The 23,326-nt window shown below is 43.8% G+C and overlaps 3 protein-coding genes across 9 annotated transcripts in view; 1 reads left to right on the top strand and 2 right to left on the bottom strand.

Moving 5' to 3' along the window:
• PTPRZ1 (protein tyrosine phosphatase receptor type Z1) overlaps positions 1-4,354 on the top strand; it is a 199,419-nt gene extending 195,065 nt beyond the window's left edge. For all 6 annotated transcript variants that reach the window (XM_050935994.1, XM_050935993.1, XM_050935992.1 and 3 more), the window contains 3 exons: positions 543-685; positions 1,674-1,809; positions 3,363-4,354. In XM_050935994.1, the coding sequence (XP_050791951.1) occupies positions 543-685; positions 1,674-1,809; positions 3,363-3,503 (420 nt within the window). In that variant the 3' untranslated portion in view covers positions 3,504-4,354. The remainder of the gene's footprint in view (positions 1-542; positions 686-1,673; positions 1,810-3,362) is intronic.
• The window catches only part of LOC127042848 (uncharacterized), a 394,053-nt gene that overhangs the window by 314,450 nt on the left and 56,277 nt on the right, over positions 1-23,326 (bottom strand). The window lies entirely within an intron of this gene.
• AASS (aminoadipate-semialdehyde synthase) overlaps positions 20,351-23,326 on the bottom strand; it is a 52,216-nt gene continuing 49,240 nt past the window's right edge. For both annotated transcript variants that reach the window (XM_050936111.1, XM_050936112.1), the window contains 2 exons: positions 22,723-22,899; positions 20,351-20,852 (listed from right to left, as the gene is read on the bottom strand). In XM_050936111.1, the coding sequence (XP_050792068.1) occupies positions 20,734-20,852; positions 22,723-22,899 (296 nt within the window). In that variant the 3' untranslated portion in view covers positions 20,351-20,733. The remainder of the gene's footprint in view (positions 20,853-22,722; positions 22,900-23,326) is intronic.

The following is a 23,326-nucleotide window of genomic DNA, read 5'->3' as shown; positions in this document are numbered from 1 at the left end:
ATAGCTGCAAGAACACAATAACTACACATACAGAGACACCAAAAATGCCTTGTTGTTTTAATCATACAAATGCCTTATTAATTTTCATAGAAACATCATAGAAATTCTAGGTTAAATGTGGTCGTATTACCAAATTAACCCCAGGAATTTAAGGGATTAGTTCTGAAAGTTACTGAGCACCCTCGCCTAATCCATTGACTTCACCCTACTCACATGCTTAATTTTGAGCATGTACATAAGTGTTTTGGTAGAGCTAGAAGTCACTACCTTGCAAGACTCAGTTCTTAGGGTTTAATTTAAGGCTTGATATGTTGGTCTTGAAAAAACATTTTTGCTAGGTTATTTGTGGAGCATCTGTTAGCTCATAAGAAACTCCAATTTCCTGTTGTAATAGAGAAAAAAAAGAAAATTGTAGAAATTATTTTGTGTGTGTTAGGCATTGACAGTGTACACAACTCTCCACAAGACACCAAACAAGGGCAGTCTATTCTTTGAGGAGCTAGATTTATGCAAAAGCATTAATCATGACATTTTCCTTTTAGGATGACTATGTGCTCGAAGTGAGGCATTTTCAGTGTCCAAAATGGCCAAATCCTGATAGCCCTATTAGTAAAACATTTGAACTTATAAGTATCATAAAAGAAGAAAGTTCCAACAGAGATGGACCCATGATAGTGCATGATGAGTAAGCATTATAATGTTCGCTTTGCTTTGGGTACTACATACATGGGCATTTTCCCACCACACTCATGCTAATTTCTCATAAAGAGCCTGATCCATTGAAATTAGGCTTAAAGCATATAGAGAACGCAAATAATAAAAGCAGCAGAACCATCCTGTTATTTTAGCTGTGTCAGCAAGAGAAACACTTGACTCAGCATCAAGAATGTTCTCTTTTTGGGTCTTTGTTTTTTGATAATCTGAAAGATTAACCAGTTTCCATTCAATGGAGATTAAATATTTTTGTGTCTTTCTTTTAGTATAGCGAGTAGTAAGAACACAATTTAGACACTGGTCTTTAGAAATCACTGTGGGTGAGATCCTCACCCCTGCTCTGGCCCCCTTACCATGGGAAAAAGTGCTAGAGCAGTATAAAGGAGCCCTAAAAAGCCCTGGTTCTAGCTGTGGAAGGATTCTCTCAGTGCAGGCACTGTAGACAGCTATAAAGCTGCTTCCTGAGGACCTTCTCAAGCCCTGGGGTAGGGGGTCTGGCAGGAAAGGCATGGGAGCAAGAAGGGCTTGCCTTTGGGCTGTGTTGTGACAGTGCTGCAGAGATTCAAGGAAGTCCATGAAGGCTGCCATAAGACAGGCCACAGGGGTGTCTAAATTACAGTGATAGCCTTGAAGCAGCCAAGAATCAGAAGGGTGCAAAAGCAGCATAAAGCCACTATAGTGGCCACCCTCCCTATGTGCTGTATCTCCTAGAGGTGCAGCACAGAATGTCACATTGAGTGACCAGATAGCAAGTATGAAAAATGGGGACGAGGTGGGGAATAATAGCAGCCCATATAAAAAAGAAGCCCCAAATATCAGGACTGTCCTTATAAAATCAGGACATCTGGTCACTCTAGTGTCACCCCATGCACTAAGAGGGCCTCTGCATCTTCTCCAGCTGTGGGAATATGACCCAGTTCATACAAATATTTCTTTTGTGTGTTTTTAACTTTCAAAAGGCATGGAGGAGTGACAGCAGGTACTTTCTGTGCACTAACAACACTCATGCATCAGCTGGAAAATGAAAGTTCCATGGATGTTTATCAGGTAGCTAAGATGATAAATTTGATGAGGCCAGGAGTCTTCACAGACATTGTAAGTAAATAAGCCAAATGTGTATATTTTTTCAATATATGTATCATCTTTGGCAAAATTTGAGTTAGAGCAGCAAAACCACATTTTTCAGTGTGAATCTCTTCATTGGTTAAAGCAAAACTGTGTCCAAAATAAAGTGTTCATATGAAGAACTAAATATATTAAGCCTACTTGATAGAATATTATTTAATAATTGTCTATCAGAAAGTGAAGCACTTCCTATACCATTACAAAACTTGCACTATAATCTGCAAATTATGGTTTGATTTCACCAAGGAATACATGCACACTTCCAAACATTTCAAGTAGACCCTTGAGCAGGGCCAGCGCAATCCATTAGGCGACCTAGGCAGTCGCCTAGGGCACTAACATTTGGGTGGCAGCAACCGCGGCGGCCGGATCTTCGGCTGCCCCGGTCGGCGGCGGCATTTCAGGGGCGGGACCTTCTGCCACCTCTGTCGGGGGCGGGACCTTCTGCCACCTAGGGTGGCAAAAAAGCTGGCGATGCTCCTGCCCTTGAGTGATCACCCGAATGTTTCTGGTATGGTTAGGATCAATTTTTAGTAAAAGTGTACTACTACTGCCACTGAGACCCTGATCTCTCATGATCATGAGTGATCACTTAAGATGAATTTCACTGTGCTTTTGGAAAGAGGGCAGGGATACCTCAGTGGTTTGAGCAGTGGTCTCCTAAACCCAGGGTTGTGAGTTAAATCCTTGAGTGGGCCACTTAGGGATTTGGGGTAAAATCAGTACTTGGTACTCCTAGTGAAGGCAGGGGGCTGGATTTGAGAACTTTTCAGCATCCCTTCCAGTTCTATGTGATAGGTATATCTCCATATATTTTAATGGAGAGGAATAGTTCACTAGTTTGAGCATTGGTCTGCTAAACCCAGGGTTGTGAGTTCAATCCTTGAGGGGGCCATTTAGGGAACTGGGGTTAAAAAAAAATCTGTCTGGGTATTGGTCCTGCTTTGAGCAAGGGGATAGACTAGAGGATCTGTTGAGGTCCCTTCCAACCCTGATATTCTATGATAACAGTATTAAATTAGAAATCTCCAGTGAAGTCCATGTAGGAACAGATACAGATTCACTGCAAAGATGACAATTGTGTGCTGAATTCTGTTGTCAGTTACACCAATGGAAACCTAGAGTAGGTTTAGTGCCACTACTACAGAGATACAGGAACATTTCACATTATGGATGAAATCCTGGCCCAGTTGAAGTCAATAGGAGCTTTACCATTGACTTCAGTGAAACCAGGATTTCACCCCCTATATTAAAAAAAACGCACAAGCAAATATTCTGCCCTGGAGCACCCGCACAATAGTCATTGATACTGAGTTACATACTGTATGCAGATAGGGGGCTATTTGTCACAGAATTAACACATCAGTTAATGAGTTACACACAGTAGACTGCAGCGGGGCTGTATAGCACTAGATTGACTCTTCATCAGTTGCTAAATTACTTTTTTGTGTAAAAGTATTTCAAAATAATCAAACATTATTATTTAGAGCACCACATTGAACATATCTTCTTTTCTTCTGTAGGAGCAGTACCAGTTTCTGTACAAAGCTATCCTAAGTCTGGTTAGCACGAGGCAAGAAGAAAACCCTTCTGCATCCATGGACAGTAATGGCACAGCTTTACCTGATGGAAATGCAGCTGAAAGCTTAGAATCTTTAGTTTAACACACACACACACACACACACCAGTCATCCCTGGAATTTAGCATTGTTGTTTTCATTTTTAAATTATGTAGGGAGATATCTGTCCAGTTATTATATGATCTGTTCCCTTCTCCTGTTCAAACAAACAACAGTTATTTTTGTGGCATATTTTACTTCCGAACTCACATCATTAACAATGTGTGCCTTTTTTTGAAAGATTTCTTGTAATACATTTGTTACGTCTGTACTAACTTGATTGAATTTTACAGTGTTTCTAAAAATGAAATTGTGGTATGTTTTTCAGTATTAGTTTTCAATTTGTCTGGCTTTACTTCTAACAAAATTTATCATATTTATAGATGATAGGGGGGTTCTCAACTACAAATAAAAATGTCATGTTTTTAGTATCCAATTTACTTGCTGTATTTATAGCAATCCATATAACTTTTAATATAGTAGCATGTAAATAAAATACTGTTCTTTATAATATTCAACATTTTAAGACTGCAGTAGATACTTAGACTTGTAACATGATACTTACTGTAAATACTTCTATAGTGATTCCATGGACCAAATTTATATTTATAATTGTAGATTTTTATATTTTACTACAGAGTCAGTTTTCTAGTTCTGTGTAATTGCATTGTTATAATGATGTAGTTCAGTATCTGTTTTTATTTTAACAAAGTCTCCTGATATACTATTGTGCATCTTCAGTGATTAACCTTCATATATATGCATGGAATTTTAACTTTTTGTGGGAAATATAAATTGAGTTGTTTTGAAATGAGAAGTTTTTATGAGAATAACATCTGTACTTGGCATTGTTTTAATTGTTTTTACCTAAGGCATTGAAAAAATAAATATAAATATTCCAGTCTATGCCTAGCACAGTAAACACTGTGCATCATCAATACTGAAGACATTTTACTTATCAAAAACAATATTACTGGCTCAAGGCCATGTTAGAAAAACTTCCTATGTGAAACTCATGAGTGCTAAGTTCTGGCCTGCCTCCTCCAGGTTGGTTTTGCCCCATCCTGTTGTGACTGAGCTCTCCTGAGGCTTGTGTAACAATAACCAGTTTACTTTGGCACAGTTAGTTTTAGATTTTTAGGAGGCATATTGGGATCTGATATGAGGCTGGAGAGAAATGCTGTGGCAATGAGAGGGGAATGGATTTTAGAAGCAGAAGAAGATCGACCTACTCGGGCTTGAAGCTTTTGTACACTTGAGGAAAATAGAAAGGAGCATAACCTCTAGCAAGGCAAGTGTAAAAGTATAATTAGGCAGGTCAAAAAAGGATTTGAAGCGCAACTAGCAAAAGACTTTAAAAAAAAATGTTGGTGTTAGTTTTTAAGTACATCAGAAGCAGGAAGCCTGCCAATCAGTGGGACCACAGGACAAATGACGTGCTAAAGGAGCACTCAAAGGAAGATAAGGCCATTGTGAAGAAGCTAAATGAATTCTTTGCATTGGTTTTCACTGCAGAGGATGTGACGGAGATTCCCAAGCCTGAGCCATTCTTTTAGGTGACAAATCTAAGGAACTGCCCCAGGTTGAGGTGTCATTAGAGGAGGTTTTGGAACAAATTGATAAACTAAATGTAATAAGTCACCAGGACCAGATGGTATTCACCAAAGATTTCTGAAGGAACTCAAATATGAAATTGCAGAACTACTATGTGTGGTATGTAACCTATTACTTAAATCAGCTTCTGTACCAGATGACTGGAAAATAGCCAATGTGGCATCAATTTTTACAAAAGGCTGCAGGGTGATCCTGGCAATTACAGGCCAGTCAGCCTAACTTCAGTACCAGGCAAATCGGCTGAAACTATAGTAAAGAACAGAATTATCAGACACACAGATGAACACACTATGTTGGGGAATAGTCCACGCAGCTTTTGTAAAGGGAACTCGTGCCTCACCAGTCTAGGGTTGCCAGATCTCCCTGTTTCACCGGGAGCCTCCCAGAATCAGGCTCTATTTCCCGGAGGCTACTGACAGCAAATGGGGGGATTTTAGGCCACTAAAAGTCAGTAGGTGCAGCGGGGCTAAGGCCCTGGCCCCACGTCATTCCCAGAAGCGGATGGCATATCCCTGCAGCCCCTGGAGGGGGCAGGGGGCTCCGTGTGTTGCCCATGCCCTGAGCGCCAACTCCACAGTTCCCATTGGCCAGGAACTGCGGCCAATAGGAGCTCTGGGGATGCCTGCAGACAGGGCCAGCACACAGACCCCCCGCCCGCCCCCCCCCCACAGGGGCCACAGAGATGGGAGAGGACCTGCTTTAGCCCCGCTGCACCACCAACCAGGAGCCGCCCAAGGTAAGTGCTGCCTGGCTGGGGCCCACATCCTTCACCCCTGTCCTGCACCCCAACTCCCTGCCCCAGCCCTGAGCCCCCTTCTGCATCCAAACTCCCTCCCAGAGCCCTCACCCTGAACCCCCTTCTGCAACCACACCCCAATTCCCTGCTCCATCCTTAAGCCCCCTCTCGGAACCCACACCTTGCACCCAAACCCCCTCCCCCATCCCTGAGTCCCCTCCAGCACCCAAACTCTCTCCCAGATCTTGCACCCCGCATTCCGTCCTGCATCCCAATCTCCTACCCCAGGTTCAGCCCAGAGCCCCCTCCCACACTCCAGAGCCGGCAGCCCAACCCCCTGCCCCAGCCCAGTGAAAGTGAGTGAGGCTGGGGGAGTGATGGAGGGAGGGCGGAAGGAGTAAGTGGGGCAGGGCCTCAGAGAAGGGGTGGAGCATAGGCAGGATGTCAGGGAAGGGGCAGGGCAGGGGCCAGGGCAAGAGTGTTTGGGTTTGTGTGATTAGACAGTTGGCAACCCTATACCAATCTATTACAATTATTTGAGGGGAACAATAACCATGGAGAAGGGTGATCCAGTGTATATAGTGTACTTAGACTTTCAAAAAGCCTTTGACAAGGTCTCTCACCAAAGGCTCTTAAGCAAAGTAAGCTGTCATAGGATAAGAGGTCCTCTCATGGATCAGTAACTGGTTAAAAGACAGAAAACAATGGGTAGGAATAAATGGTCAGTATTCAGAACGGAGAGAGGTAAATAGTGATGCCCCCAGGGATCTGTACTAGGACCACTGCTGTTCAGTACGGTCATAAATGAACTAGAAAAAGGAGTAAACAATGAGGGTAGCAAAATTGGTAGATGATAAAAAATTACTCAAGATAGTTAAGTGTAAGGCAGATTGTCATGAGTTACAAAGGGCTCTCATAAAACTGGGTGACTGGACAACAAAATAGAACTTGAAATTCAGTGTTGATAAATGCAAAATAATGCACAATAGAAAACATCCCAACTCTACATACAAAATGTTGGGATCTAAATTAGTTGTTACCACTCAAGAAAGAGCTCTTGGAGTCATTGTAGATAGGACTCTGAAAACAGCCATTCACTATGAAGCAACATTTGTGAAAACTAACATTAGGAAAGGGATTAATAATAAGATAGACAATATCATAATGACCTATATAAATCCAAGGTATGCCCACACCCTGAATACAGCATGCAGTTCTGGTCACTTCATCTCAAAAAAGCTATATTAGAATTGGAAAAGGTACAGAGAAGGACAACAAAAATGATTAGGGGTATGGAACAGCTTCCATATGAAAGGTTGAGACTTTTCAGCTTTGAAAAGAGACAACTAAGAGGGCAATATGATAGATCAGCAGGTTTCAAACTTTTTTCCTGGGGACCCAGTTGAAGAAAATTGTTGATGCTCACAACCCAACGGAGCTGGGGATGAAGGGTTTGGGGAGTGAGAAGGGCTCAGGGCTGGGGCAGAGGGTTGGGGTGCAGGGGTGAGGGCTGTGGGGCAAGGTTGGGAATGAGGAGTTCAGAGTATGGGAGGAGGCTCTGGGCTGGGGCAGGGAGTTGGGGAGTGGGAAGGGGTCAGGGCTCTGGGCTGGGGGTACCAGATCTGGGGTGGGGCCAGGGATGAGGGGTTTGGGGTGCAGGAAGGGGTTCTGGGTGTGGGTGGGCTCAGGGCTAGAGCAGGGGATTGGGGTGCAGGGTTGGGATACAGATTTACCTCCAGGAACTCCTGGTCAGCGGTGCAGCCCGGGTGCACCATGGACTGCATTGCATCCCAGAAGCAGCCAGCAGCAGGTCTGGCTCCTAGGCAAAGGCATGCAAGTCTCATCCACATCACCGTCCCCCCAACAGTTCCCATTGGCCAGTTCCTGGCTAATAGGGGTGCGGAGCTAGTGCTTGGGGCGGGATCAGCATGTGGAGTCCTGGGCGCCCCCCCCCCCCCCCGGCCTAGAAGCCAGACTGCTGCTGGCTGCTTCTGGGGCACAGTGCAGTGTTGGAAAAGGTAGGTACTAGTCTGCCTTAGCTGGGCAGCACTGCCAATGGGACTTTTAACATCCTGGTTGGCGCCTTACATACCGTAGTGGGTCACGAGCCATGGTTTGAAAACACTGTGATAGCAAGCTGTAAAATCATGACTGCTGTGAAGAAAGTGAACAAGGAAATATTATTTTCTCTTTCACATAACACAAGAACCAGGGATCACCCAATAAAATTAATAGGCAGCAAGTTTAAAACAAACAAAAGGAACACAACACACAGTCAACCTGTGGAACTTGTTGCCAGGAGATGTTGTGAAGGTCGAAACTATAAATGGGTTCCAAAAAAGGTAAGTTCATGGAGGATAGGTCCGTCAATAGCTATTAGTCAAGCTGGTCAGGGATGGAACCCCATGCTCTGGGTGGCCCTAGCCTCTGACGGCCAGAAGCAGGGAGTGTACGATAGGGCATGGCTCACTCACTTGCCCTGTTCTGTTCATTCCCTCTGAAGCACCTCCCATTCACGACTGCCAGAAGATGGGATACTGGGCTAGATGGACCATTGGTCTGACTCAGTGTGGACATTCTTATGTGTTTACCTGAGTAATGCCTATCAACAGATAGGCATTAAAGGGGATCTGTGGGCTCCAGAATACAGAGCCGTGAAAGCTAGGACTGAGACATGCAACATTGCTTGTTTGTGTAACTTCACACGGGAATCATTCATAGGTGTGGGAACGTGGGGTGTGGGGCTTGCTGCAGCACACGCCCCCCCCCCCAAGCTTTTAGCTGGGGCTCCACTACTGACCCCATGGCCAAGTTGCAACTGCTGCCCCCCTCCCCTGGGGTCCTGGCTGCTGACCCCACACCTGGGTCCCGGCTGCCACACCTTCCCCGCAAGATCCTGGCTGTTGGCCCCTCCACCCCCAGAAACTCAGGGGGAAGAGGTAGACAAAGGTAAGGGGCCTGGCTTTCAGCATCCACACAATTAAAAGTGTTCCTCGCCGCAGGAATCATTTATAAAATTTTGCCTTCAGCTTCTCTCATTTATTGCCTCCAGTCCTGAGGCCTTAACATTGTCTTAGTCCTCCAGCAACGGGGAGTCTCATTTTATAAGAACTCACTTTGAAATAGTTGTACATCAAAGCATGCTACAGAACGCTGAGTGCACAGGAGCAGGGTTCCATATGGCCAACTAGAACGCAGCAAGTTAGAGTTACACCCTGACTTGCTGGGCATAACTGAGCACGTAGACAAGTCCTAAATAGAATAGATTTCCCCAGAAAATTAGGCAAACTCATTCATTTTGCTGTGTAACATGTAGATGAAATCTCAAGTATGAGTGGACTGACCTGAATCAGTCAAAACAAGACAATGCATAATTTGTCTTCTAAAATTGTGCCAATGTGTTTATTCTGTTAAATCCCATTTTCCACTTGACCTCATCTGCTTATATAGTCATGAAGCCCCCTGCCTCCCTCATTCAAAGGGTCAACCAATTGCACAAATAACTCTTGGAAATAAAGGAACCTCTCTTTGTGAATCAGGCTGCTCGCTGCTAAGGTTATTCTGGTTCTCTTGCACTGTTATTTGTCATATTTGTACATTGCTAATTCTAGGTTAGGTAGGAAATACAGCTTAATGGGCTACATTTTGTGTGTGTGAATACGAAGCAGTATTATTTATATGGTCATAGCCAAGTTGAATGGCAGAGAACTTAAAAAAAAAAAACAAATCTAACGTATATTTGTACAGATACTCTGTAGTTTATGCATATTTTCTCTTCATTTGATAAAATGAGAGAGTTCCATGTATATTGTACCTGATCACACCCACAAAAATACACATTAATTTATAACATTGTAAAACTCTATAAATTGCATCTTTGCAATCCTCAGCTGGGCTTATTTTAAAGAAGTAGGATAGTCCTTTGCCAGAAGACATCTTCCTCTAAGGGGCTTGGGCAATTGGATTCTACCTCTTGCAAAGCACTCAGCTGCTTGAAATCTTTGCATAAGTAGTTCAAACAGGGCAGCTATGGAATTTAGGGCTCTTTTCTTCTGTTCCAACAACACAGAACATAGACAGACAAAATAATTTTTCTTCTCTTAATCCCCCGGGATGCAAGTGCCAGTGAGGTTAATTTTGATTTTTATGGTTCTTTCCCAAACCTCATTCCTCTTAACTTTATATTTCCTCTCCTCACCGTAGTATCAGCACGCGGCATGATTCACAACAGCACAAGTAACTCTCGTTAGCGCGTGTCTGCTCCAGCTTTTCCACTAGGAAAACTGGACCATAACCCAACACAATGTCATACTTTTTTTCCCCTGGCAACTTCTAGTAATATTTTTACCCCACTTCTTCCACTTAAAAATAGTTATATATAATCCAAGTACACAAAATGATTTATAGGCAAATATATTCCACTGTAGCTCTTAATTCTAACTCACACTAAAAGCAAAATTGAACAATCCTGTTTTGAAAATTCACCCTTGAAATCAGTTTGAAAGAAACACTGTCCATTTTAAAATAATAATCCAAGGAATCAAGTGGTGTTCCAAGACTTTTTTCCACCAATGTCTGCAATCACATTCATCATCTTAGCATGCCTGACAAGTTATTTAAAACATAAGTCCTTAGGATAATCTCTTTAGCAACACATATTGGTTTTGATATGGAAAAAAATTAAGAATCATAAGAACTCTTCCCTAATCTTCAACCTGTGATGGATTATTGATTTGAATAAATGCGTGTCAGTTCCCAAATAGAGCTTGCACGTAATTCTCAGACGAAGGCCATCTTTTAATTATTTTTTTTCTTATAATCCAGGCTACAGCCTCAAAAGACAGAGCCTGTCTTTGCAAACTGGGTCAAGTGGGGAAAAGATGTTAAGTATAGCCGGCTGGTCGCCAACTAATTCAACATAATGTCAATTTAAGGATTTTTTTTTAAAACCTGTGTATGTCATGCTATGCTTAACAGGTTTCCTGCTAAGAACTCCCACATAACCATATAGTCACCAGCAACATGACCAACCCCTGAAACTACAGCATTTGTTACTGTGACTGCATGTATAAGGAAAACTTTTACAGCTGTCATTTATGTATCAATTGAACTGCGTTTAAAGACACAGTAACAATTGCTAGCAGCTAGGGCTCTCAACCATTGCAATGGTTCTGAAGATTAAACTGTTGCCTACCTTATGGATAGTGCAGGTAGTGACACCTCTAGTTACAGCTGCCTGTTCCTTGGCTTTATAAGACCCTAGTTTCCATTGCTTATAACTTTCCTGTCTGGGCAGCCATTTTTCATTCTAGGTGGCTCCCTCGAGATAACTGGGTTTGGAACATTTTTGCTAAAACTGGTCAACCATTCCTGAGAATAAGATGGTTGGGGGACGGGGAGAGCAGGACAGAGAGTGAGAAGGAAGGTTGTTTTGCTGATGTTCAAAGACATTCTTACTTATTTTAAGAAACTCTACCATGTCCATGATTTGGTGCAAGGGCTTGATATTTGGCAGGGACATCATCCTGGTGTTATGGCTATGTCTTTAGCCAGCCACATAAACCTTCACCCAAATTTGGCCACACTGTGAGCTCTGAACATGCACACATGCTAAGCAGCCTTGTTAAATGCTCTGAAGCATCCACTGGCATGTTCCTGCAGGGGCTGAAGAAGACCTCCCACCCCTTGCCTGTTCCTGCCCCATGCTGGACAAGGGGCAGCCCCACCCCCGACCCCCAGTGAGGCTACAGTGAGGGGCAGCACAGGGGAGGAGGCATACATGTTATGACAGCCACCCCTCCGGCACCCACCAGAGGGGCAGTGGGCAGGCTTCCTGGACTTGAGAGGGGCCCTAGGAGCACGTGCAGTGATAGTGGTGTGAGGTAAGTGGGGTGCAGGAGGGCTGGGGTGGGCTCCCCTGGAGCTCGCTGCTGCCTGCAGGGAGAGGCCTGGGGGGAATCCTCCTAACTGGCCCTTGCCAAGGGGCAGCCTGTCTGCACCCCAAACTCCTCATCCCCAGCCCTGTCCCACCCCAGAGCCTGCACCCCTGGCCAGAGCCCTTACCCTCCTGCACTCCACCCCTCTGCCCCAGCCCTGAGCCCCTCCCACACCCCAGCCTCCTCATCCCCAGCCCCACCCCACCCCAGAGCTCTCATCCCCACACCACAACCTCTGCCCTAGCCCAGAGCCCTCCTACAGCCCAAACCCCCTCATCACCAGCCCAAGTCTTCACATTTTTACATTATTTTAAAAAAATATACAGTAAGTCCTCATTTAACATTGTAGTTCCTGAAAAAGGCTACTGTAAGTGAAATGAGGTTAAGCAAATCCAATTTCCCCATAAGAATTGATGTAAATAGAGGGTTAAGGTACCAGGGTTTTTTGTTTTTGGGGTTTTTTTTGCCAGACAAAAGACTATATATATACACACACAGTATAAGTTTTAAACAAACAATTTAATACTATACACAGCAATGATGACTGTGAAGCTTGGTTGAGGTAGTGAAGTCAGAGGGTGGGATATTTTCAAGGGAATGCCTTACTGCTAAATGATGAACTAGGACTTGGCTGAACTCTCAAGGGTTAACACATTGTTGTTAATGAAGCCTCACAATCTATAAGACAGCACGAATGGGGTGGGCAGGAGACAGCATGGCAGAGAGAGCCAGAGACACACACCCTGTTTGTGAGAGAGCGAGAGACTCTGAGATAGCAGCTGCTTCCAGCAAGCTCCCTCCATTCTGAGCCCTGTTGTGTCCCTCCCTGCTCTGTGGAGATGGGGGGGGGCAGGAACGGAGGAGGGGGACACCCTGAAAACAGCATCCCTCTTCTCCCTTTTGCCCCTGCACAGCAAGCAGGAGGTTCACGGGAGCAGCTCCAAGGCAGAGGGGAGGAGCAGCACAGGGCAGTGGCGGGGAGGGACACCTCAACTGCCCAGCAATTGATAGCCTGCTGGGCAGCAGCTGCACAGGGAACTTAGGGGAGCTGATAGGGGGGCTGTCGGCCCACCATGGTTCCAAGCCACCACCACTAGCGTGCCAATGGGCTGCTCTTTCTGCAAGCAGTGGACAAAGCAGGTGGCTGCCAAACAACACTATCAGGGAGCATAGCACAACTTTAAACAAGCATATTCTCTATTTCAGAGGTTCTCAAACTGGTCCGTGAACCACCAGTGGTCCGCAAGCTCATTCAGGTGGCCCGCAGATAGTTTCTTCTAAGGTGTGCAGCTGGGTGGCCGCACATGAGAGAATGAAGGGCCACCCACCTAATTAGTGGAGCCGTGCAGGTATGGCTCCACTAATTAGGTGCCTGGACCCTGGAGAAGATGCACATGTAAGGTGAGGTGGTGGCCTTGCGGGAAATAGGGAGTAGGTGGGAGGGGGCAGTGGTGTGAGAAGAGCAGGTGGGGAAATTTGGGACATGCAGGGCTATGGCGGCCAGAGAAAGAGGCTCCCAGGCTGCGCCTGCTAGAGGGAGATCCCTTTCCTTCCCAGCTTCGGTTCAGCGGCAGCTGTCGCAGGGGAGAAACTCCCCTCCTTTCCAGCCAAGTTCAGGGGCTGCTTCAGTGAGGGAGAGAGAGGGAGAGAACCCTGCTTCTTCCCAGCCCCAGCTTGGGAGCTGCTGCGCTGGGGGAGAGAGGGCACTTCCATCGCATTAGAAAGATTAAGACTACTGATATTAAAATAAGTTGTGTGCTTTAATGTGTAGAACAAAAAAAGTTAATTGTTATTAAGGGTTTTTTTATATATATAGCACTTCTATCCAAAGAGCTTTACAATAGTTAGCTAACAGTACAAACATTTGGAAAGATCATTAAGTGGTCTGCCAAGACCTTCAGCAATTTTTAAGTGGTCCACGGAAAAAAATGTTTGAGAGCCACTGCTGTAATTGATCAGCAACATAACAACAAAACAACATTAAGCGGGATGACTTTAAGTGAGGAGTTACTGTATATTGGCTTACAAGGCAGGCGTGTTTGTGGAGAGGGACTTGGACCTGTTCTGAGCACCACCAAAAATTATACAAACCTGCCGCCCCTGAGGAGGGGGTGGAGTTTTCATAGGTACACAAAGGAAGCTAGGAAAGTGGATGGGAGCAGCAGTGGCCAGGGGAGTGTGTGGGTGGAGTCATAATGTTGGGAGGATGTAGATAGTTGCAGAATGGGAAGGAAACAGGGGTGAGGAGGTTAAGAGGTGCAGAGGGAAAAGTGTGAGATCATGTAATTAAAGACTGCAGCAAAATGTAGTGTATGGGGAAGAGGGGTAAATTAAGGGTGTGCAGGCCAACTTAACACTGGCAGCTCCTAATGTTTGAGTGTGTCACTTTGCAACCTTAATAGAGGAGTTTGGGTGGGATTGGTTTTGTTCAACATCTTTATCAATGATCTGGATGATGGAATGACTTGCACCCTCAGCCCATTCTCAGATGACACTAAGCTGGGGGGAGAGGTAGATATGCTGGAGGGTAGGGATAGGGTCCAGAGTTACCTAGCCGAATTGGGCCAAAAGAAATCTGATGAGGTTCAACAAGTGCAGAGTCCTGCACTTAGGAGGGAAGAATCCCATGTGTGACATTACAGTCTATATGATTTTATAAAAATATACTAATGACTATAATGTAACTGGAATATGCTTGATGCAAAAGGTATCTTGTACGGTATCATTACAAAGCTTATAATCTACTGAGTGTGGTCATCCTATTTGTATAAATGTATCACTCTTGTATCTGAAACTAGAAATATGAAATAGAATGCTGAGGGCCTATTGTAATTATGCAAAGTGTGGGCCATTAATGGTGGTTTGGAATCTTGATGACTCCCATTAACCAGGACAATTGACTGAATGGCTGTTTGCAGGCAGGTCTCCCTGTGAGTCAGGCTGAGAGGAATGAAGGCTTGGGGTCTTACAGTGACATGTGATCATGTCACCTGAACTGGAATCCATCTTTAACCTGGTGCTTTTCCAGTGAGGAGGGGTGGGAACCCAGAAAGACAAAGGATTCACGCCTTATGCGAAAGACATATAGGAGGTGGAACAGAAGAAAGGGAGAGAGAGCCATCATGAAGAATCCCCTAGCTACCACCTAAAGTGGAACAAGATGTGTACCAGGGGAAAGAATTGTGCCCAGGCCAAAGAATTGTGCCCAGGCCTGGAAGGTGTCCAGTCTGAGGAAAAAACTTACTGCAGCACCTCTATGGGTGAGATTGTCTGTATTCAGTTTGATTACACATAGATTTGCATGTTTTATTTTATTTTGCTTGGTGATTTACTTTATTTTGTCTTGTTACTACTTGGAACCACTTAAATCCCACTTTCTGTATTTAATAAAATCACTTTTCACTTATTAACTCAGAGTATGTATTAATACCTGGGGGAGCAAACAACTGTGCATCTCTAACAGTGTTATAGAGGGCAAACAATTTATGCGTTTACCATATATAAACTTTATACAGGGTAAAATGGATTTATTTGGGTTTGGACCCCCATTGGAAGTTGGGCATCTGAGTGTTAAAGACAGGAACACTTCTGTGAGCTGCTTTCAGATAAACTTGCAGCTGTGGGGCAAGTAATTCAGACCCTGGGCCTGTGTTGGAGCCAGGGCCGGCTCCAGGGGTTTTGCCAACCCAAGCAGATGGGGAAAAAAAAAAAAAAAGCCACAATCGCAATCTGCCGCAATTCAACGGGAGGTCCTTCGCTCCGAGCGGGAGTGAGGGACCCGCTGCCAAATATCTGAAAGTGCTGCCCTGCTCCGGAGTTGCCACCCCAAACACCTGCTTGATAAGCTAGTGCCTGGAGCCGGCCCTGGTTGGAGCAGATGGAAGTGTCTGGCTCAGTAAGACAGGGTTCTGCAGTCCTGAGCTGGCAGGGAAAGCAGGAGCAGAGGTAATCTTGGCACATCGGGTGGCAGCTCCAAGGGGGTTTCTGTGAACTATCCCGTCTACCATGCACTGCTACAAGCTGGGGACCAACCGGCTAAGCAGTAGTTCTGCAGAAAAGAACCTGGGGATTACAGTGGATGAGAAGCTGGATATGAGTCAGCAGTGTGCCCTTGCTGCCAAGGCCAATGGCATATTGGGCTCTATTAGTAGGACCATTGCCAGCAGAGCAAGGGACGTGATTATTCCACTCTATTTGGCACTGGCGAGGTCACATCTGGAGTATTGCATCCAGTTTTGGGCCCCTCACTACAGAAGGAATGTGGACAAATTGGAGAGTCCAGCAGAGGGCAACAAAAATTATTAGGGGGCTGCAGCACATGACTGACATGGAGAGGCTGAGGGAACTGGGCTTATTTAGTCTGCAGAAAAGAAGAGTAAGTGGGCGGGGGGGATTTGATAGCAGCCTTCAACTACCTGAATGGGAGTTCCAAAGAGGATGGAGCTCAGCTGTTCTCAGTGGTGGCAGACGACAGAACAAGGAGCAATGATCTCAAGTTGCAATGGGGAAGGTCTAGGTTGGATATTAGGAAACACTATTTCACTAGGAGGGTGGTGAAGCACTGGAATGGGTTACCTAGACAGGTGGTGGAATCTCCATCCTTTGAGGTTTTTAAGGCCCAGCTTGACCAAGCCTTATTTGAGATGATTTAGTTGGTGTTGGTCCTGCTTTGAGCAGGGGATTGGACAAGATGATCTCCTGCCATCTCTTCCAATCCTAATCTTCTATGATTTAGATGGAATATATATGTATTGCCATTGGGATTACTTTTGTGATGCTCAGTAATAACGGCACCATTTCATTTACATTCATTAAGCCACCTTAGTAATAGTCTAGAAGTCCATCAGCCTAGACTTCTTACAATAAGTGTTTTACACCTTTTATCTGAATGAGGAAAAATACTCATCTACCTAGAAGACTCCCATTAAAAAAAATTCAGAAATGCAGTTCATGTCACGTGCCCTACACCAAAACTCCCTGATCTTAACTCTGCCTCTTGGATTACCTTGCTAAGGGGTTCTTGAGGCAGATCACACTGCTATAGTCCTCCCTCAGTCAGCTCAAGGTCAAGAGTAGCAGTAATAAAATTAAAGGAGAAAGGGAAACTAAAGAAATTGTGTTTTAAATGCTCTAATCCCCAATCAAAGGAATCTCTCAGTAAGATTCCATTACCTTATCCCCCAGCAAGGGTTGCTCTACACAGGTTTTGTACTGGTATTTAAAACAAAAAATATACACACACACACACACACACAAAGTAGTTATACTAGACCAAGCCCTACTATGGAGGCAGTTTGAAGGTGCATTACAGAAGTATACCTTATTCCCCTTCCTTGACAAAAGTAAGCTATGCCAGTACAACTGCAGTCACAGTGCAGGAAGAAAGGGTTGTACTACTTTAAACTGTACCAATATAGTCAGAACAGAAGAACCTGTGCATGTGGACAAGGCAGCTGATCACCCAGAGTGCTGTCCACCTACTCATGCTAGTACTCCCTCAGCTCAAGGAGCAGTTCGGGTCCATAGAAGTGTGAAGCTAGGACAGCAGATCTGGAGGTGGAAATGAGGGGGTGGTGGGAGGTGTAGAAAATGGAAGGTGGTGTTGAGGAGAGAGGGGTTATAATCCACATTGCCAGCTCTATAGAGGTACAGTTACAGTTGTGGGGGTGTGGTGTGGAAAGTACAACTTTAACTGTGCATTTTCGGGGTTTCTAATGTTTGTGTGGTTGAGTATTTATGCACCTTGACAGGGGCCCTGATCTCACCCACTGCTGCATACAGGCAGACCCCTGTACCCATGCAGAACCCCACTGAAGGCTGCAGAATCAGAGCCTTTGCGGGAAACCCTGGCTCCACTAAAGTCAAATGGGAGTTGTACCATTGACTTCAACAGGGCCAGAATTTCACTCTGGAGTCTAGTTTAGACAACAGCTTCTGGACACCCCAAACTGTTCATGGACATTCATTTCTGCAGCCGCAACCATGATATATTTTGTGATTTATGCAAAAAAGTATAAACTCCGCTTCAAAAGACGTTTATTGTGTATATAAAACTTCACAAGAGAAGTCCTGGACATCTATCGATTCTACATGCAGAAATCAAGGTTGTATACAAAATAATCCAACATCAGAAGTTCCCACATTTAAAAAGCAAAAAAGTTTCACTCCACGCAAAGGTATATTTAAAAATTTAAACAAACCACTACAAAGTGGCATCTTATTAAATACTGCACCTAGAACATCTAACTCGTGTAAAAATAAATTTATTTTTACCCCTAATCATGAACTTCATCAATGCTTGCAGCTGATTCCTGCTACTGGACAAGCTGCCTCACTTCCAAAACCAAAAATTACCTCTGTAGCCCAGCCTGTCAGGGCTGACACATAGTAAACTAGGGAGAAGGGTGCAGTGGGGAAGAACCAAGAAGGAAAACAGGCAGACTTCCAGAATCAATGGTCAGTATTACAAGAGGGAAGGACAGCTTTACAGGCCAGATGCTGTTCTGTGGAAGTCCTAACTGATTAATGTATTGGGTGAATGTTCACAATGTGTTCTAGGATGAGGCAGAGAGGAAGGTGAACACAGAGACCAGTGTAAAAACAATAGTACATCCTGGATTTATACTTCTCTGCCTATAATATCTTAAGGCCTTTCGCACCATATAGTCTATTTCTTTTACACTTGTAATTACATTATTCTGACAGGCCAAGTTAAGTGGAAAGAGTAATTCAAAAGTAAACAGACTTAAGAGCTTTTCTCCAAATGACATTTTAACTGCACTATATTTACATCCCAAATACCCTTGTGAATTCCAAGCATGAGTACTTCTTTATGCCATTGCATTCCTTTTAACTGGGGGTGAGGGGAAATGCAATACATGCTATAGTTATTAATCCAAAGTATAAGCTTCTACTCAGTAACTAGAAACATGGGGGGGGTTGTTTTTTTTAAAAGCACTCCTTATTAACTTGTATATTTATTCTGATTTCCAAGAGCCACAGATCTGGCAGGTATGAAAATGCACATTGTATATTTAAAGCCTGCAAGACTGCCATTTCAAGATTTCACAAGATTTAATGCACTAGCAAACTAGAGTTTCTGAAATTATAATTGCTTTTATATTACCTTGAGATATACAAAAATATTATTCATTTATTTTACAACATGATCAATATTTTCTTGGTAGCAAAATGCAAGTTCTGCTTCTGGTACTGACTTTGGTATACATTTGTCAACAACTGAGACCAAGAGAACGTTTAAAATTAATTCCTGGTTGGAACGCATTAATCAGAGATACTTCTGTCATATTAATATGCACATACTAGGTCCACAAAGGGGACTGAAATGTTAAGCATCACAGTGCTTAACATTTAGGCACTCTGCTACCTAGTGACTTCCATAGCTAAGTTATGTACCCAGGCTCCCTATATAATGCATGGGGAGAGTTAGGTGCCTAAGAATGGAATCCACAAAAGTCAGCATGCTGAGTGGGGAGTCATGTAAGCTAGCCAATGGGAAATGATGATGCAGGGGTATAGCTCAACCCCTACCCCTCAAAGGGAGTTAGGTGGCTAACTCCAGGCACCTCTCTGTTTAGAATTCACAAGCATGATCCCTTCCCTAGAGTTAGATACCTAAGCCCTTTCTTGCAGCAAGCAAACAAGGAGGAGGAGCTGTTCCTCTCTTATAACCTGTAGGCCAATGATTAGACACTCACTCAGGATTTAGGAGACCCAGGTTCAGTTCCCCTTCCTGCTAGAAGAGGAGTAGGGCCTTGAACTTTGGTCTCCCCACTCCCAGGAGAGTGGTCTAACCACCGGGCTGTGGGGTATTCTGGTATGGTTTGCTGTCCGTCTCATGTTCAGGGGTGTGTGCAGAAATTTAACTTTGACGGGGGGGGGGGGGCAGAAAACATTCTGTGCCTCCCCTCCCCTTCCCCCAGCAGGAGCTCACTCGTCCCTCCCTCTCCCCCCGCTCTGGCTCCCTCTTTCCTCTCCCTCCAGCTCACTTTTCCCTCTCTCCCTCCTCCTGTCCCAGCTCCAGCAAGAGCTTGCTCTCCTCCCAGGAGCCCTAGGGCCTGGAGGAGTTCACTCTCCCCACCACCACAGCCCTGGGGCTGGAGGAGTTCTGTGCCCTCGCTGATTATTTGGGGGCCCAGGCTCCAGCCTTGTGCACACTTCTGCTCCTGTTGAAACTGTTCCACCAAGTATAAATAAATCTTCATCAGGCCAGAGAGAATGTGCTTCTGAGAACAGCTATCATATTGGGCCCTGCAGCAGAAACAGGTGGAAGGCGCCTAGCTCATGCCTAAGCCCCAGTGCCACTGGAGCACCTAGACTAAGGCAGCTATTTGCATACTCTGACAAATTTTAGGCACCATGGGAACTTTACCAAAAGCAATTTTTGTGCCTAGGGATTTTTGGCACATACAGAGTTAGGTGACAGCTGTGTGGGGATTGGTGGATCTAAATTTTGGATTTAGGCACCTAAAGTGGCAGTTAAGGCCCTAAATCCTTTTGTGGACCTAACCCTGAGATTTTTCCTACAATAGAGTTCCATGCTTCTACCAATAACATGCTCTCATGTTCTAAAGATATACACCGTGTTTAAAATCTCCTTAGATATCTTCTTTATTAGCAAAGTGTATACTACGAATACATCATTAACGTATTATACAGTGTAATAATGCATTGTAAGGTATGTTGATGGCAAAAGGCTTTGGGCGCTTTATGATGTGACCTGTTTATCCTGAGCAGAGCCAATTGGCTTCTTGAACAGCCCCCTCAGTTTTGAAGGGAAAAGTGATACCATTTATACATCTAAATATTCATTAGGCCCACATAAAGGCAGGTAGATAATTTTATAAAGGGCATCATTTGTGCTTCCGTCTGTAGGCACAGTCAGCAGTGGGCCCACAATTGTGTACATAAAACTGTAAGCCAAACTGAGATCCTCAAAAAAAAATCAAGCTCAATCTCTTGTGGTCAGTTATTGTCTGATAATGCCTTGGGTACTACATACAATGCCTTCTGCTCTAATGCGCTCAAGTATTGGTGCATAGATATTCTTTGTCAATGGAATTACCATGCCTTTGGCATCAATTTCACCTGAAAGATAAAAAAAATGGAAATTACATGACATTTAGACTAATGTGGACTAATTTCTGTTGCAGTGTATATCAAGATTTATTGACCTGTTAGGTAAGGTATTGATGCTGCCTGGAGGTGAAAGCAAAGTCAATCTTTATATCAAGAGATTCTGAAAACAGAACTTTTTGCACATTTCAAAATGTCTCCAACAAAATATGTTGAAGACTTTCAATTTTTGCCATGAGCGTAAGGTGTGTAACAATTTCTTCCCTTTTAAACCAAACTAAAGAGAGCAAGGTGAAATCAGACTCCGAAAATTTTTCTTCATTTCCAGTTAGCCAATAAAGGAACAGATCTGAATGTGAGGAATTGCTTAGAGGCTACAATCAATAAGCACATGCTTATGTATATATACAGTCTGGGTTAACATTAATGCAGGCCTCAAAAGTTAAATGATTCAGAGGGTGCGGATGAGAGCAACTAGCTTTGTCTGCCTTTAGCCTGTTGTGAGTCAGGATCTCTCTTTGCTGAATGCAACAGAAGTTTGCCATGTCAAAGGCCTCTCTTCCCTGCCTAAAACAGTCATTTAGTAACAATAGTCAAAATCTTTTAAGGATCGTTAAGTTTTTGCAAGTGAGCTGAAGCCTCTGAATATCTTGGGTCAGACTCTACAATCCTTAGTCATGCTGAGTAACTTTTACTCACATAACTAGCCCCATTGATTGACAGGATTACTGATGGGAGTAAATATAGAATTTGGTCCTTTGTGGTTCAGCAATCTCTTTGTAAGCCACAGAACGAGTAGGATCTCAGTCTTGAGGGGACAATGTAGTTGTCAGAGGAGAAGCAAGGACAGCGCATCATGCAACAATAATGCTCCCCTCCCTCTCTGCCTGATCACGCTGAAAAGCACATGATCACGCTGGAAAGCAGTGATAGATGGAGCACAAAGATAGTGACTTTTTGGTTGTGATTATAGGGAAGATTTTGGTTATGGAGAAAGAGTAGCTCCCATTCCTCAAAGTGATCTAACATCCCTCCCCATCCCATCTCTCCTTTAACAGGATCCTTGAAAATCAAATCAGAAATTGGTCTGCACAGCTAGACTTGTATTTTAGTTAGTACTGAGTTACTCTGGGGTTTCAGCAGTGGGCCCTAAGACCATTCAGCATAAAGATTAGGAAGGAACCAAATAGGTCATGCAGTTTTCACTCTTAACCCATACTTTGTAGATCAGATTTAAAGACAGAAAAGCACTTTGGGATCTTTGGATGAAAGCTTCTATGCAGATGTTAGTCACTAATAAGTATCATTAACGTGCCTTTAGTACAGTTGAGATTTTAAAAAACAAAATCAGTGACAAAGTGATTTAAGAAAATCACTAACATATCCACCCCCAAAAATAGAAATTAAAAAAAAAAAATCAAATTTAAGATGATATAGGAACACTTCAAGACTTTCTAAAAGGTGGTTTAATATAAACTATAGGCTAGTCTACACTAGCAGCTCTCTCCCAGCACTACAAACAAACAAACAAACAAACAAACAAACAAACAAACAAACAAAACAAACAAACAAACAAACAAACAAACAAACAAACAAACAAACAAACAAACCTCCACGAGGGGCATAGCTACCAGTGCCAGAAGCGCAGCACTGGTGCACTGCCTACACTAGCACTTTACAACTCTGAAACTTGCTGCGCTCAGGAGGGTGTCTTTTCACACCCCTGAGCGAGAAAGTTGCAGTGCTGTAGAGTGTCAGTGTAGAGCAGCCCTATGTGTGTATTCCACATTTTCTAAAGGTAGCAGAACATAAAGAAAGGGTGTGAAGCAATTCCCTAAAATAGTTATTGTATATTCATAGTATAGGATGAATAGGCACTTACCATCTAGAACCATCCTAGCAGCAATAGCTGTGGGGTATCCTACAGTTTTAGCCATTGCAGAATATCCTTTATCATCACCATACACAACCAGATTGATGAATTTATCTTCCAAATGGCCAGATGGGTGCCTGATACCTATTTCATTTCTCATAATGATCATATCTCGTTCTCCAGCACCTAAAGAGACAAACCTAGATTATTATATATCATTTGTGTTATGGTAATGCAGGGCTCAGTTGTGCTAGGCACTGTAGACACGAGAAGATTAGCTGCAAGCCCAAGAGCTTACAAATCAAATATGTACGCGCTCTGATTTATTCTCTTATTTCTGATTAACCTGAACAGTCACCTGCCAGTGCTAAGAGCCTGATCCCGAACATTTCACATATAAAATAAACCAAGTTATAATTCTAACAGTTCTGTAATATAGAGATTTGGAGCATGGGTCCTATTGAACTTACTTGGACTTCATTGGAGACTTTCCTTATTCACATCAGCACAAGTGAGATCAGAATCTGTCCCATAATATTAATTGAAAAGCCATGTAACAAAGGAACATTGTACCTGGCTACGTAACCCCAGTCATAGAACCCTTGGAAAAGTA

Source organism: Gopherus flavomarginatus, chromosome 1 (genome assembly GCF_025201925.1).
Source record: "Gopherus flavomarginatus isolate rGopFla2 chromosome 1, rGopFla2.mat.asm, whole genome shotgun sequence".
Lineage (NCBI taxonomy): Eukaryota > Metazoa > Chordata > Testudines > Testudinidae > Gopherus > Gopherus flavomarginatus.
The sequence above is the reverse complement of the archived record's forward strand: the minus strand, read 5'-3'. Positions and strand labels throughout refer to the sequence as shown.